The sequence below is a fragment of the Hevea brasiliensis genome, chromosome 17 (assembly GCF_030052815.1).
Source record: "Hevea brasiliensis isolate MT/VB/25A 57/8 chromosome 17, ASM3005281v1, whole genome shotgun sequence".
NCBI classification, from domain to species: Eukaryota; Viridiplantae; Streptophyta; class Magnoliopsida; order Malpighiales; family Euphorbiaceae; genus Hevea; species Hevea brasiliensis.
The window spans coordinates 24,454,434-24,470,860 of NC_079509.1; the positions used below are offsets into that span (position 1 = coordinate 24,454,434).

General features: G+C 35.8%; 1 protein-coding gene across 2 annotated transcripts in view; it reads left to right on the forward strand.

Moving 5' to 3' along the window:
• Positions 1-556: 556 nt before the first annotated feature.
• LOC110669436 (dicer-like protein 4) overlaps positions 557-16,427 on the forward strand; it is an 81,154-nt gene continuing 65,283 nt past the window's right edge. The window contains exons 1-9 of one of the 2 annotated variants that reach the window (XM_058139584.1): positions 557-985; positions 1,286-1,463; positions 7,755-7,865; positions 9,257-9,397; positions 9,523-9,595; positions 10,347-10,411; positions 12,384-12,527; positions 12,621-12,758; positions 14,823-14,961. In XM_058139584.1, the coding sequence (XP_057995567.1) occupies positions 828-985; positions 1,286-1,463; positions 7,755-7,865; positions 9,257-9,397; positions 9,523-9,595; positions 10,347-10,411; positions 12,384-12,527; positions 12,621-12,758; positions 14,823-14,961 (1,147 nt within the window). In that variant the 5' untranslated portion in view covers positions 557-827. The remainder of the gene's footprint in view (positions 986-1,285; positions 1,464-7,754; positions 7,866-9,256; positions 9,398-9,522; positions 9,596-10,346; positions 10,412-12,383; positions 12,528-12,620; positions 12,759-14,822; positions 14,962-16,427) is intronic. The other variant, XM_058139583.1, reaches the window with a different exon arrangement.

Genomic DNA, 16,427 nt, shown 5'->3' on the forward strand with positions numbered 1-16,427 from the left:
TTTGCCTTAGTAAAGGAAAACAAAGAAAACACCAAGCAGTGATTCCAACAAAAGTTCCAATGGTCTATAAGATTTGCTACTATATTAACATCAAAAGGATAATGTGGAGGACGTTCAAGTTTAAATGTTCTAAGATTAGGAACCCATGGGTCCTCCCATATTAAGAATATTCCTACCATCAACAATATTGTGTTGATTGAAGTCTAAATGAACCCCATTAAAATATTATATTTTTGAAAATTTTAAATTATGTAATTAAATTTTATTCTTTTAATATTAAAATATAATCAACATTGTATTAATAAAATTTTATGGCTAACTTATTACATTATTATTAGAGTTATTATTGAAATAAATATTTTTAAATATATTAAAAATTAAATTTAATATATTTTAATTATAATAAAATAAAAAAAATTTTTAATGTCATTTTTTTAGATAATATATATTTTTTAAAATGTGATTTCTTTTACATAAAACTTAATTTGAAATGTCCATAAAAAAAATAAAAACTTAATGTGAAATAGGCTTGACTAAGTATCGACTGGAGGGGGAAAAAAACACGATAGTTGACGAGTGTTAAGTCATTATGTGCGCAAACATCGGCCTCTGCATAAAAGGAGCGTTTGCTTGGGAATCCAGCCAAAGATTTTATACCAAACATCACTCGCAAATCTTCATTTCATTCTTCTACACGCTGTCTTCTCATCCTTTGTAATAACTCAACGAGACCGCCTGAAGAAAACACAAGCAAAACCAAACCCCAAGAACCTCTTCACTCATCGCTTCACTCACTCTTCTCAATCCTTCACGTACACTTTGTCCACATGCCTGACTGTGAAGGCACCTGCGAAGCTGATGGTCCCTCCTCCTCCTCCTCTGATAGCACCAACACCTGTGCTATCTGGCCGATTACTGATCATGGAGCTGATTCCTCCTCCGTACCTCAAAAGCCTCAGAAAGATCCCAGAAAGATAGCTAGAAAGTATTTCATTGTCTAGTTTTTCTGCTTTTCTTTAATGGGTTTTGGCTATTTTCTTGTGTTAATTTAATAAAGTTTTTGTGCATGAAGATGGGGTGATTAAATTTTCTGACTTTTCTTTTTGTTGGTTTGAAATGGGGAAATGTAAGTGAGCTTTTTATTTTGTTCTCTAATTAGGAAAATTTATCATTTTAAAGATACTATTTTTATCTTTATTGGCAAAGAACAGAGTTTTTTTTTTTTTTTTCTCTTTTGTTTTTGGTATCTTTAAATCAAAATGTGCTATTATTGTTTGTCTTTTAGGTATCAGTTGGAACTATGCAAGAAAGCTATGGAGGAGAACATAATTGTGTATTTGGGGACAGGATGTGGCAAGACCCACATTGCTGTATTGCTTATTTACGAGTTGGGTCACTTGATAAGGAAACCTCAGAAGAATGTCTGTGTTTTTCTTGCGCCTACGGTTGCCCTCATTCAGCAGGTGGGATTCGTTTGACTTGTGGGTTTTATCTAATTTGATATTCAACTTTAGATGATGCTCAAGTTCTGATAGAATGATCTACTTTATCTGCTTGATGTTTTGATATGCTTTGCATCCATTAGGGGTACTATGCCTATTGTTCTACTTTATCTGCTTGATGTATATGTTTTGCTTCCATTAGGAGTACTATGCCTATGATAGAAGAATTTTACTGAAGAAAGAGATCGACAGATTAAGAGCAGAGAAAAAGAAGAAGAATCACACTTTTCATTAGAATCAGAATGAGTACATCTCACCAATTACATCTTATTTATCTAACTAATTCTCAGATTCTTCCATGAGGCTCGCCTGATCATCCGCCGGATCTTCGCTATACTTGCCACGTGTCTGTATACAACAGCTCAGCTTAACAATCTCAACTGTTCTGTTATTTCTTTTGCCCACCACTTAATCCCTACGCTGCGTTTTACTATTGTTGCTGTTTTTCTTGTATCAACTACCCCTCCCATCAGATTCCTTGTCCTCAAGGAATGTAGGAAACCTTGCCTGTAACTCATCAGCATATTCCCACGAAGCATCAGCAGGGGAAAGACCTCGCCAATGGATTAAGAGTTGAGTGGCAGCTGCATTATGCCTCTTCACCATGCGACGATCCAAAATAGCTTGTGGATAAGCATCTTGGATGTGAGACACAGGTGGTAAGGTAGGACTAGCAGTCACAGGTGCCGATGCACGTTTAAGTTGAGAAACATGGAAGACATTGTGGATCTGGGCATCAGAAGGAAGATTGAGACGGTAGGCAACTGCACCAATGCGATCAGTGATCTGGAATGGCCCAAAATACTTTGGTTGGAATTTATGATGTCCCTTCTGAATAGAAAGCTATCTGTAAGGCTGCAATTTAAGGAATACCAAATCTCTCACTGCAAATTCTCTACCTACTCGACCCTTATCAGTTTGAGTTTTCATTAGATGCCTAGCTTTATCCAAAAGAAACTTGAGAATGGATAAAGCATTTTCTCAATCCCTTAAAAAAATGTCTACTGCAGTAATTTTTGAATCACCTGAAAAAATAAGGTAACTGTATAGGAGGTGGAATCCTATAAAGGGCCTCAAATGGAGACATACGAATAGTGGAGTGAGGTGAGGTATTGTACCAACATTGAGCCAAGGGTAACCATTGAGCCCATGAGTGTGGCAAAACTCCTATCATACACCTAAGGTAACTCTGAAGGCATCTATTTACTACTTCAGACTGCCCATCTGTTTGTGGATGATATGCAGTGGATAGTTTTAATTGAACCCCTTGAAGAGCAAATAATTCCTTCCAAAATGCACTCAAAAAAATTGAATACCTGTCACTCACAATTGTTGGAGGCAGTCTGTGCATCTTGAATACAGAATCTAGGAAAGCCATAGCAACTGTCTTAGCAGTAAAAGGGTGATGGAGGCCAATAAAGTGGGTGAATTTGGATAATCTATCTACTATGACCATAATGACTATCATACCACGAGATCGAGGAAGGCATTCAATAAAATCCATGGTTACATCAGAGAATAATGTGGTAGGAATGGCAAGGCAGAGTAAACTCAGTGTCGCGATCAACTCGGTTTGTATCTCCGACAGACAAAACAATCCCTAACATATTGTCTCACATCTCGATGTAACCTGTGCCAATAAACAAGAGAAGATATTTTTTTAAAGTAGCGATTACACCAGTGCCCTCCAAGAGTGTAAGCATGGAATACAGCCAATAATTGTTGCTTCAATTCAGGATTATGACCCACCACTAATTTCCCTTTTCTCCTCAATTGTTGATTATGCCACTGAAAAGATGGATGAGAAGTAGAATCAAGTTTCTTATCATTTATAAGATGTTGGCAGTTAGAATCACTAACCCAAGTTTCTACAATCTGCCCATATAATAATGAAGGAAGCAATTTACAAGACAAGACATTCAATTCCAGTAGTGGTGATCTTGACAAAGCATCAGCTACTGCATTGTCAGAACCCTTCTTATATTTGATATAATAATCAAAATGCATAAGCCTCGCCATCCAAGCTTGCTGAATAGGGGTTGTAAGTTTTTGATCCAAAAGGTATTTTAGGCTGTGATGGTCAGTTAAGATAGTAAAATGCTTTGTTTGCAAGTAATGATTCCATTTTTTGACAGCAAATAAGATTGCAAGTAGTTCTCTAATATGTATAAAGAGATTGATGCTTGAGGGATAAAGCCTTACTGATAAAAGCTACAGGATGTCCAGATTGCATTAATACGGCACCAATACCATTTTTTGAAGCATCTGTTTCAATGACAAACTCTTGAGAGAAATCTGGTAATGTGAGAACAGGAGCGTGGTTACTAATTTTAGAGATTCAAATGCCTGTTGAGCTTCGTTTGACCAATGGAACCCATTCGTCTTGAGTAATTCAGTTAAAGGCCTAGCAAGAACTCCATAGCCTTTGACAAAACGCGTCTGTAATACCTCGTGAGCCCTAAAAGCTCCTTAATTGCTTTGGAGTGGTAGGTCTAGGCCATTGTCTCACCACTTCAATTTTAGATGGATCAGTTTGAACCCCTTTTGCTGAGATAACATGTCCCAAATACTCCACTGATAGAAAGCCAAAAAAACACTTACTTCTTCTGGCTAAGAATTGGTGATCCCTCATAGCTTGCAGGAATTGTTGCAAATGAAGGAGGTGCTGCTCTTTGTTCTCACTATATATTAGAATATCATCAAAAAAAACTAAAACAAATTTCCTCAAAAATCGCTTAAAAACTGAATTCATGAGACTTTGGAAGGTTGCAGGGGCATTAGTTAAGCCAAAAGGCATAACTAGGAATTCATAATGTCCCTCGTGCGTCTTGAAAGCTGTCTTAGGAATATCTTCCTCATGCATCCTGATTTGCCAATATCCAGAACGCAAGTCGATTTTAGAAAATATAGTGGCATGCCCCAGTTCATCAAGCAACTCTTCTATCACAGGTATAGGAAATTTGTCTTTCACAGTAGCATGGTTAAGTGCTCTATAATCAACACATAATCTCCAGGTGTTGTTTTTTTTCTTTACAAGCACAACTGGACTTGCATAAGGGCTAGTACTGTTCCTTATCACCCCAGCTTTTAACATCTCTGCAATCATGTCTTCAATTGCATCTTTCTGTTCAGCTGCATATTTATATGGTCTGATGTTAATTGGTGAAGATCCTGCTTTGAGAACAATTCTGTGATCATGAACACGTTTTGGGGGCAAGGTCTTTGGCTCCTGAAACAAATCATTATAAGTCAATAAGAGATTATTTAAATCAGGCCAAGATTTCTGTTGCTGCTCTAACTCGACTTGCTCCTGCTGTCTTGCTACTGAATACAGATAAGCAGTAGCTTCACGTCCGTCCACGTGAAATAATCCATCATCATTAAGGCAAGTCATCAAGCTATTAAGCTCTTTTGAAAGTTTCTTTTTAGTTTCTCCCTGCAACACACAAAGCATAGATTCCCTTTTAAAAGTCATCATCATAGTCTGAAAATTCCATAATATCTCCCCTAAAGTGGAAAGCCACTGAGCCCCCAAGATTAGGTCATAGTTATCCAAAGCAAGAACATATACTTCTGCATGAAATTCTAAACCCTGCATGCTCCATGTAAAATTCTTACAGAAGCCCTCACATTGAAGTTGTTGCCCATTAGCTACTTCAACTGATATTCCAGCAGCTTTTTGCAATTCACACTTAAGCTTAGAAGCCATTTTCGTACTCAAAAAGTTATGAGTACTTCCTGTATCCACTAGAACATGCAACATTCTTTTCCCACACTCCCCTTTTATTCTCATAATCTGAGTTCCCTGTGTTCCCCACATGGCATTGAGAGATAATTGCATATCTGATGCCATTTCACCCTCAACTCCCTTATCCTCATTTTCCTCATCTTCTTCATTCTCTTCTGTAATTAATTGCATCACATATGCTTGTTTTTCTTACATTTATGAGCAGTGTATATTTTTCCTCACACCAAAAGCACAACCCCTTTGCCCTTCTTTCATCCATGTCTTTATCAGTAATTTTTGAGTTTTTGGCAGTGCAAGTGGTTTATGTAAGGAAGGTAGTGGTAACAGTCCTGATTGTTCTCTAGAACTAGAAGTTGTTGTTATTGTGGGTTTATGGGTTTGGATTTGGGTGGTAAAACGAGAAAGAGGTAGGTAATTGTAGCTGGCAGGTTTAACTGAAGGTTTAGGTTTATTTTGAATGGCAGCTACTGTGATCTCTTGCAATCTTGCTAATGAATAGGCCTCAGCCAAAGTAGAAGGTTTAAACATTCTTACTGGCATTTGTAGTTCATCTACCAGGCCCGAAAGAAAAAAACTCAACGCTTGGTCTTCCCGGATGCCAGCTTTAGGATATATCTCATCAAAAGCATCAAGATAATCTTGTAGAGAACTAACCTGTTTAAGGTTCCTCAAATCTGCTAATGGATCCTCAAATGCATTACTACCAAATCTGGCAGTTATAGCTCCCACATAGGCACTCCAATCAAGGTAAGCTATAGATCCTCTCACCTTAATGAACCCTTGATGCCATTGAAGGGCTTTACCTTCTAAATGCAGAGCAGCCATCTTAACCCTATCATCTGCGGCAACATTTGCAACCTCAAAGAAATAATCCACCCTTAGTAGCCATCCCTCCAGTCCTTCGCCACTGAACCGAGGAAACTCCAATTTAGTAGAATTTCCCCAAGATTGTCTAATCTTATGGCTAGACACATTTTGACTGCTAGCGCTTCCATCTGATCCTTTTCCACTTGCCAACTCCATATTCTGCAAACTAAGACCAGCCAGCAAGGCCTTAATATCATCCATTGCCTTTTGATTGCGTTGCTCAGCCTCTTTTCTTAAATTTTCCTGCCTTGCTTCAAACTCTTGCATTAAAGCCATCACTCTTCTCTCTAATTCCTGGGAACGGGTTCCCTCTGCCATAGCCAAGGAACGATGAGCTCTGATACCACTGATAGAAGAATTTTACTGAAGAAAGAGATCGACAGATTAAGAGCAGAGAAAAAGAAGAAGAATCACACTTTTCATTAGAATCAGAATGAGTACATCTCACCAATTACATCTTATTTATCTAACTAATTCTCAGATTCTTCCATGAGGCTCGCCTGATCATCCGCCGGATCTTCGCTATACTTGCCACGTGTCTGTATACAACAGCTCAGCTTAACAATCTCAACTGTTCTGTTATTTCTTTTGCCCACCACTTAATCCCTACGCTGCGTTTTACTATTGTTGCTGTTTTTCTTGTATCAGCCTATGGGCCTTGGCTTTAGTAGTAAAGAGATGGAGTGCACATTAGGCGGGTCTAAGGTTTGAATATTGTGTAAATGGAATAATGAATGAACTAATAGACATAAAAGAGAAGCAATGCTGGGTTAATTTTTATTTTCTCGCCCCTATCAAACTTTAGTGTTGATTTAGTTTCTGGAAGAAAGTTTTCATGATCATTCTAGATTAATTTAGGGTGTTTAGTGGGGCCATGAGTTTTGAAGTTTATGAATTGAATCTATACTAGACTGGTCCTGTTCAATATTTTTTCTAAACCTGCATCATACTATCTTAAGAGATCATGTCTAGGTAAACTACACAATTTCCAAGTTGGATGAAAAGTGAGTTGTTCTTTAATAGTAGAGACTGGGATGGGGGTTTATTATCTCTTAGAACATAAGTGACTTCCAAAGACTAGAATTTTTAAGAAGTACAAAGATGGCTCAACAATATAATAGAAGTGGAGCACTTTAAAAGATAAAGAAAAATAAAAGAATTCGAGCATGAAGATTTGCTTTTATTCTGAAGATAAAGGAGCTTGAGGGAATGCATTAGAAAGGATGATAATCAGGCCTTTACCACTAGACATTGCATAATGTGGTTACATTTGCTCCCTTTTGACACTAGACAGTGCTTTCAATTGGGTTATCATGACTTTGAAATGACTTATCCACAACAATATAATTTCCTATGATTAAGTGTTAGTAGTCATTTGTTTGTCTATTCTATCTTAATTGTCCTGCTCTTAGAGTTCTCAGGCATGATATTTCTTAATACTGTCAGTGTTATTTTTTCTATCAATATGATTTGGCTGATGCACAAGGCTCGTGCAAGTTTAATTATAACTTTTTGTAGATTGGTATCCGCTTTTTATTCCAAATTTAGTAACTTGGCTTCAAATATCTCAAGGCTAAGTATTAAAAATTAGCCTTTGAAATATGCCCGGTCTGAATCAAGAAAGTATTATCTTGTAGCAAGCCAAGGTTATAGAAGAATCTACCGATTTCAAGGTTGGGATCTTCTATGGGAGCTCCAAGCACTTGAAGAATCACTATGATTGGGAAAAAGAGATTGAACAATATGAGGTAGTTATACTACTTACTGAATTTCATCATTAATTTCTCCATAAAGGTTAGACCTGGAATTTTTTTTGTAAATATAAATCGTTTCTTTTTCATTTTTCTGATAATAAATTACACATTTTGTTGTTCTTAAGCATTTGCTTTCACAAGATCAAAGTTTGAAATGTGACAAAAGTTAATATGAAGGATATATGACATTTTAATTTGAAGGAAAAGATGTAACTATATAATGAAAAAAATTTTTCTTCTTTAGCTAGGACCTTTGGGATATGCAGTTAAAGAAAATCCTTTTTGGAAAGTGTTTTCACCAAAAAAGAAAAAGGAATGGAGTTTCATTGTTCAGATGCAATAATTTGTCAAATGGGAAACTGTAGAATCTTATTTTCCAATATCTAATTTAATGGACTTTTGGGATGTGCAGTTTTATGGAAATTGGGGTTGTTTTTGGATTTTTTTTCACCAAAAAGAGAATGGAGTTTTATAGTTCAGAATTCAGATGTAATAATTTGTCAAATGGAAAACTGGAAAAATGTTATTTTCCAATATCTAATACAATGTTGTTGGAAATTTGCATTTTACCATTGTCTCTTTTAAATCTCTAGTTGTTTTTCAATTGAAAGGCACATCTGCTTATTCCCCCCCTCCCACCAAACACCCCATCCTCCCCTCTCCCCCAACCCACCCCACCCACCCACCCCCCCCCCCCTCCTCTCCACACTGCCAGTATCACCATGGCAAAAACAAGTCAAACCACTACTGCTGTTGGCATCAACTTTTACTGCCACCACAGACCCTACCACCTTGAGAAGCAACATAACCACTGACATCACCTCTTGGCAGTTGGTACTATTATATAACCAAACCACTGCTATTAGCACCACCAGATCAGTGCCAACATCACCATCAGAAGCACTGCTATAAACAAGGTTGACACCACCACTATAGCCACTATAGAAAATGCTGCAACCACAATGCCACCATCACAACCACTGCTATGTCCTTTTTTCCCTCTGTTTGCTGCCACCATCAGCATCAGCATTGTTGTTGCTGTTGCTGCTGCCAGATCCATATCACCATCATTGGCACATTCACTATGTGCACCTCCATCACCACTATATTTAAATAACAATAATAATTATTATTATTCTTACTCATTTAACATTTCATAATCATTTTATTAATCTCTTGCTGAAGACAATCTAAGTTATTAATAAAATAAATGGAAATTAAAGGAAAGTGACATGTTCTTGTTCTCTAAAGGAAATGAAAACCGAAAATGGAAAAGAATGTTAAAAGTAAAGAAGCAAAAAATTGTTATAAGCCACTGAATGGGTGTTTCTTCTGCTAGTAGTAATCACCCTTGGATGATATGCATTGTTGAATATTTTGTGCAGGTCCTTGTAATGACTCCTCAGATACTACTGCATACGTTAAGTCACAGCTTCATCAAGATGGAGTTAATTTCCCTTTTGATATTTGATGAGTGTCATCATGCCCAAGTCAAAAGCAATCATCCTTACGCAGAAATCATGAGAGTAAAGGGCTAGTTGAATTTTGTATTTTATTATACTAGTGCACAAAATCCACAGAAGCACATGCATATGAATTATGAAACTCTTGTTTTTAATTGTCCTGATTTATTATCTTTACAATTCTGTAGGTATTCTACAAGGCTAATGATGGAAAACTTCCCCGTATATTTGGCATGACTGCATCTCCTGTTGTGGGGCAAGGTAGCTCAAATAACCTAGATCTTTTATCATGGTCAATGGGTGTTCCAGTTCTATTGTTCCTATATGAAACTTACCTATTATGTAGATATTCTTCATTGAACTGCTTCAAGGTATGGTTTTGAGGAAAGTTTGGTGGATGCCAAATTTAGAGATTTTGTTGAAGGAAAAAGGCTCATAGGTTTGGCATCTGCACTGTTTTTGCACTGATTTGGTTAATGCCTAGAATTTCAAGATTCAAGCTTTGATTTTGCAGTAATTATGATACGAAATTGTCTTCTAGACTTCTTTATGGAATTCTCTGACATTGAAAGGGGGTATGTAGCTGAATGCATCATGATGAAGATTATTATTGCAATAAATGTATTTAATTCTCCCCCTCTTTCTCCCACGTGCCTTTTACCTATAGAAAGGAGGATATCTCATCCTTCACTTTGTAATTCTTCGTCATCAATCAATTTTGTTTTATTTTTTATTTTTTTATTTTATCAAGAAAATGCTAGTAAAGTAGTAATAAACAATACTAGTGCATCATTTTGAAGACTAAATTGAAGAAACAACAAATATTTAAGACTAGTAATCAATAGACTTGTTTTCAAATTTCCTTTTCCTTGATTGTGTCATTTTTCCCTAGTTGGAGAGAACATGACCTCAAGCTTTGGAATGACAAACTACCAAAATTGGTGATTCCTTGAACTTCATTCTTAGATTTGAAAACTATTTCTTAATTTCCACTGTTTTGCCTCTATTTCAGGTGCTTCTAGTCAGGCAAATTTACCAAGAAGCATCAATAGTCTTGAAAATTTACTTGATGCTAAGGTAGGTTATGGAAAATGCCTGGTTGACATGCTAATTGGGTTTATGCATTGGTTGTTCTCCATTTCTTCAATTTAGTCGTTGTGCAAATCCACTTTTTACCAGCTGTATTCTTTGTAAGATGAATTCTATCCTCAAAAATGTTTCATGTTGCCTAGAGAGAGAAGTGAAGCAATGGAAGTACCTATATTCTGCCAATAAAGATGTTTTTGTCCATGTTGAGGTTTGCTGAATCAAATTCAGAGTGTTCTACATGTATTTGTATGTCAGAGCAAATTTTCAAGTTTTGAGTCAACTTTGATCCATTATCAGCTTGTGGAGTTGTGGTTCTGTTGGCCCACAAGTTGGCTTGTCCAAATGTTTCCAATCTTTTATCACCTCAAATTGAGGGCCAGCCATGGCTTAGTGGGAAATAACTCGTGCAAATTAAACTGGATCAGTCAAGTTGGAAATATGCTCAACTGGTCAACCCTACTCTTTATTGCGATGTTAGTACATCTGTTGTAAAAAATTATTTGCACCAAGTACCATCTTTGCTGTTTGTTTTGTTGGATTCAATTCAGTTTCTTCCTCGAGTAGAAAGGTGGACGTGGTCTTTGGACTTCTCTAGAAATGCTCTTTTAAATTCCTCCATTCCCTCCTTGTTTGTTCTTCTCAAGACCACCCGTTCTACTCATCCAATAAAGTATGGGAAGCGTAAGCACCATTTGAGATAAGGGCTTTTTAAGAAAAGAAGGTGTAATAAGTCTTCATCTCTCCTGATTAGTATGTTACGTGATAAAAGCATGGTGAATCTCATCCTCACTTGTTTCTACATTGTGGGGTAGCTTGGGCAATTTGAAGTTGTCCTTTTAGCATCTTTGAGGATCATTTGGCGTGTCTAGAATCTTTAGGTACTTTTGTTGGTTGGAAGTGGAAAGATTTTGGTGGTAAGACAGATGCCAATGTTCTTTGGAATTGTGCTTTTTTTGTTTTGTTATGGAGCCTTTGGATGAAGAGAAATGTATATATTTTTGACAATTTTTGAATATTGACAATCAAGTATGTTGTTCGGTTTGCTGGGGGACAAGGTGTTGCTTTTGGCTTCTAATTGAGCTTATGTGTCCAGAACTTTAGGGTTTTCGGTTTTCTTTGAGTGTTATCCAGCTTGATTGGAGGGCATTAATGTTTTAGCTGGTATATGTTTTGTAGTTTATTGATTTTTATAAGAGGATTGGTTCCTTGTCCTTCATGGTGTACTCTCCTTTTTTTTTTCCTCATTAAAATTTTTTGCTTGTGGGAAAAAAAAGCATGTAGCATGCAACAAACATGTGTGATAGTCACATACATGTCCTTGGTGGAATAGTTTTAACAAAGACCTTGCATGACTGAACAATTTTGTGCTGCTAACTATTTGTTTATATTTGAAAAATCCTTTTGCCACCTTATTTTGTATTTGAATCAATTGTGGCTAATTCTCTTTCTCTCATTCACGTGCATACTCAAAATAGTGTCCTGATCCTAAATTGTGACACCTTGGAGTATGTCAGAGTTTCTCCAATCAATGGAAAAAATGTACGTAAATAATTTCTGCTCTAAATAAGTAAATATTCCTTTTTTATGGACATGCCCTGCTTAAGCATCCACCCTTTTCTAATAACTGAGCCATTAGATAAGTTTGTTTTGCATCTTTGAAAAACTCATGGTGAATGCAGTTAAGGGAGATGAACATGTCGAGCATTCTCAGGATTTGCATACAATCTGCTTTATTAACTATTGTGAAAGTGTAATTCAATATTGAATCTCTTTTCATGAGCTCCTGTTATTCCACTGCCTCCAAAGCTCTGTACAGATATCATAGTGAATGAAATGAGAAAAGTAAAATCCAATTTTCCTTTGCATGCAAATGTATGCTTGGTTTACATTTGGCATGCTGATCTTGTTGTTCCACAGTATTAATAGCTGATCTCTAAAATGTTTCAATCCCATTTTTCAGGTTTATTCAGTTGAAGACAAGGAAGAGTTGGAACATTGTGTAGCATCTCCTGTAGTTAAAATTTATGAGTATGGTCCTGTTGCAAATGGCACATCAAGTTACTATATGACTTATTGTAGTAAACTGGAGGAGATAAAACACACTGTATGTTGCTTTTATTTGTGTTTTTATGAATAATTTTGCTTCCATTCATCCTTAGTTTACTGGCTGTTTCACTGTTGTAACTTGTAAGGACAGTGCATATCAGAACTTCACAAGAAGGTTGATGAATGTCAAAGTGTTCAGGGTCTTCGAAATACAAAAAAGGTGCTCAGTAGAATGCATGATAATGTGGTATTTTGTTTGGAAAATCTTGGCCTTTGGGGAGCATTACAGGTCAGTGCTTGTAGCATCTGATCCTTCTATTTGTTATTTGTCATTTTTAGTCCTTAGTACAGAACTTTAGCTTCTTCTGTACTAATATAAATTTCTTACAGTTGAGATATGCTGTGATTTCAGCAATAATGATTGTTGATATCATGCAGAGTTATTTCAATACTCCTATTTCAAATAGTTTCTTATACCTGATAATTCATCATTTTCAGATTACACCTAATAACTTAAAATTCTTGCAGTTAAGCAAACACTCACATTGGGTGTGCACATGCAAACACAGTGATTTATAGGTGTTAAAGGGGTAGCTGATTAGTGTATGCTTGAATGATTTTGTTGGGAGATTATCAGTGTTGATATTGCAGCTAGTTTGTGGGAAAGAGAAGGGTTTTATAACTAAATCTTTTCTTGGTTGAGTGATATATTCATAAACCGCGCAAAATATGGTATTTTTTGCACTAGGGCTTTAGGAAAGTTGGCAACACATTGGTGAGGTTAGCGTTTTTCAGATTAAATTCATGTAACTTCTCTGTTATGATGTAGCTAAATAGCTTTGATCTTACTTGGGTTGTCTACAGAATAAGAGAATTTAATTAGGAGTGAACAAGATGTGAAAAGCTAAACATATGTGCTGATTTCTTGTTGCACAGCCAGAAAATAAAAATAAAATAAAAGTTGCTTTATAACATAGTAAATCTACTGTCTAATCAGTGGCGATTGGCGAATCTAATGTATAAAATGAGGGGTTAATTGACTGCTCTTTTTTTTTTTTTTTTAAATATTCTTTGTACCTATATGTGTGTGTGTGTGTGTGTGTGTGTCTGTGTGTGTGTGTGTGTATGTTGAGCCCTTATAAATTTAATTATTGAATCCCTCTTGTTGATAAAATTTAATGTTATATATATATATATATATAACCCCTCATAAATTTAATTATTAAACCTCTTATTGATAAAATTTAATATTAATTGAGATGAAAAAGCATGTTGTGCATTTAAAAGTTTATTTGCTTTTAAAATTTTAATGTAACTTTTTCAATAAAGAATTTTATCAAGACAAAATGGTATAAATATGTGTGTTATAAATTGATAAATGACTTTTAATTAATTGTTTTAATAATATTTATATTTCATATGTTGACCCAAAAAAATTTTCAAGATCCGCCACTATGTCTAATTGAGATCCCCTTTTATATCCTCAAAAACTGTGACAAAATAATGTTGTAGCCTTTGAAATTGTCTGATCTCAGCAATTGAAAACAACATAACTAAAAAGACATAAATTGACCTATTTTTAAATACTGCTACATGAAGAATGGTTTTGAATTTCTTAGAACTCAATGCTTGGTCCTGCATCATGTATCTTGGAGGTATTATATTTCCAAAATGACAATGTATGAAGGATGGTTGTCCCTGTACCATCAAATCCCTCCCTGCCCTCAGCCTTTTTCCTTTTGCTGCCCTTTCTTTTAATTGGGCTGCCAAAGAGAAGGCTTTTATTTGACAATTCGTTGACTATGAATGAATATGTTTCTGTCAGTCAAAACTGTGACAGTGGAACAGTCAGGTTTTCAGGAAGATTTTGATTTATAAGAATGAAAACTAATTTGAAAATTTGTAACTTTGGTCACAGATGCAGAAATATTTGGAGCTTGCCTACATGACAACAGTGAATTATCTGGTCTAATTTCTGGTTTTCATTTCATATCTGGATGCTTGGTAGATGTGAATTAGTGATGTCCTTGCCTATGTTTTGTGTCAGTGGGCTCAACCTAGTTTGGAACATTCTTAGAACCCTATAATTTAATGCTCTTCCAACACGAAGATAGTGATCTATAGAACATGACTGTTCTCTTCGCTGTTAGTCTTCAGTTGGTTAAAAACTGAATGAAAAATGTGAAGAGAAATCAGAATTAGTTTGGTTAAGAATTTGGGATGTCTCTTGCATCGATCTATTGTAATGTGTTTCTTTTGCCTAAATTTTAGTTTCTGTTCTGTTCTTCGATGGCATGCTTTTGGTACATTTTAATATAACCTTTCTAGTTTTTCCCTTTGCTATTTTTTGAAGGCTTGTCAAATTCTTTTGAGTGGTGATCCCTCTGAATGGAATGCACTGATTGAAGAGGAAGGAAATATCAGTAATGACTCTTTTTGTGATAGATACCTAGCTCAGGCTGCAAATTTCTTGGCTGCTGTTTGCACAACAGGTTTGAGTAGAAAATTTTTTGTTGCATTCACTGTCATCTTCTGGTCATCATGACCAACAATATCTCTGTTATTGAGAATATCAATGTCTCGACTCTTGAAAGCTTGGTGGTTGATTTCAAGTTTAGCGAATAGTCAAGGGTTGTTCCTATTACCAAATAAACTGCTGGTAGACCATAGAAGGGTGTAATAAATTCATCATATAGTCCTTTCTCACAACATAAGGCCAAATTTAAGATTTTGCTTAAATATGCAGTATGACCAGTTGTATGGCTGGTTGTGTAGGAGCAATAGAGTTGAAGCATTACTTAGTCTAAGAGTTCAAGCATGTATGTGAGAGCATTATATTTCTCTAAAATTCCCTATTATGTGAAAGTTCCTTTGGGCTTGAAATTGATTGATGATATAGGATTGGCCTGATAGAACACTTTAGTAATTGTACTAGGCAGCCTTTGTGTATGTACAGATATATGTGGTCTATCCATACGCATGAGTCCTTGTAATACTTGAATACTTCGTTATAAATATGCATTATTGATAATAACCGTAATTGATCATATCAGCACCTCTTCCTCAGTTCCTCTCCCTTCTCTTTGACTGTTGTTTCCGATGGACAAATCCACTTACTCTTTCTGGCAGCAAGCTGATTATACAATTATCTTCTGGATATCGTGCCGCGGTGTCTCTGATATTCTGAAACATATTCTTAAGCCTGGCAAAAATCTCTTCCATGAGTATGTCATAACCAAATATTGTCTGCTTAGACGTTGATACTTTATTGAACAACCACTAAACAACAAAGTTCTTGCTGCTACTAGCTATTGTGCCAGGATTTCACCTTCTGGAAATTTTCTGTATTATCCTCTTGAAATTTTCTGTATAACCCTAAGTTCCTAATAAGGCTAGTAATTGTGTCACACTGTCATATTGTGTCACTTGTGTGTGTTTGACAGATTCTGTCAACCTGAAGACAACACAATTAGCCTGTTTAAATAAACAGGCTATGCAAAATTTTAACATGACACAATATAAACCTTTTCTTATAAGAGGTTATAACTACAGACATGTTTAATATTAACATGAGCAAACTTAATTAACCTGATTAATATGAAGCAAATAAAGAAGTGACAATTTAAAAGTAAGGTTTAGAACTTAATCATCAATTTCATGGAGCATTAATATAACATGTTCCCATTAAAAAAAAATACTAAAGTTATTTAAAATAACTATTAAGAGATGTTGGAATATCACTTGTGGGAAAAGTCCCACATCAGTAGTGTACAAGAAAATTAAAGGGAACATAAGTGTTGGCAAACTAAACTGAAATGGCTTAGGTCATTTTGGTGATGGGAAGCTCAGTTTCAAGCCCAGTTTAGCGTGTAACTTACCAGTTTGATATTCACACTATTAGGTCCAAAATTCAACATGGTATTAGAGTAGTTTAGGGCCTGGTTTCAGTTTCAGTTCA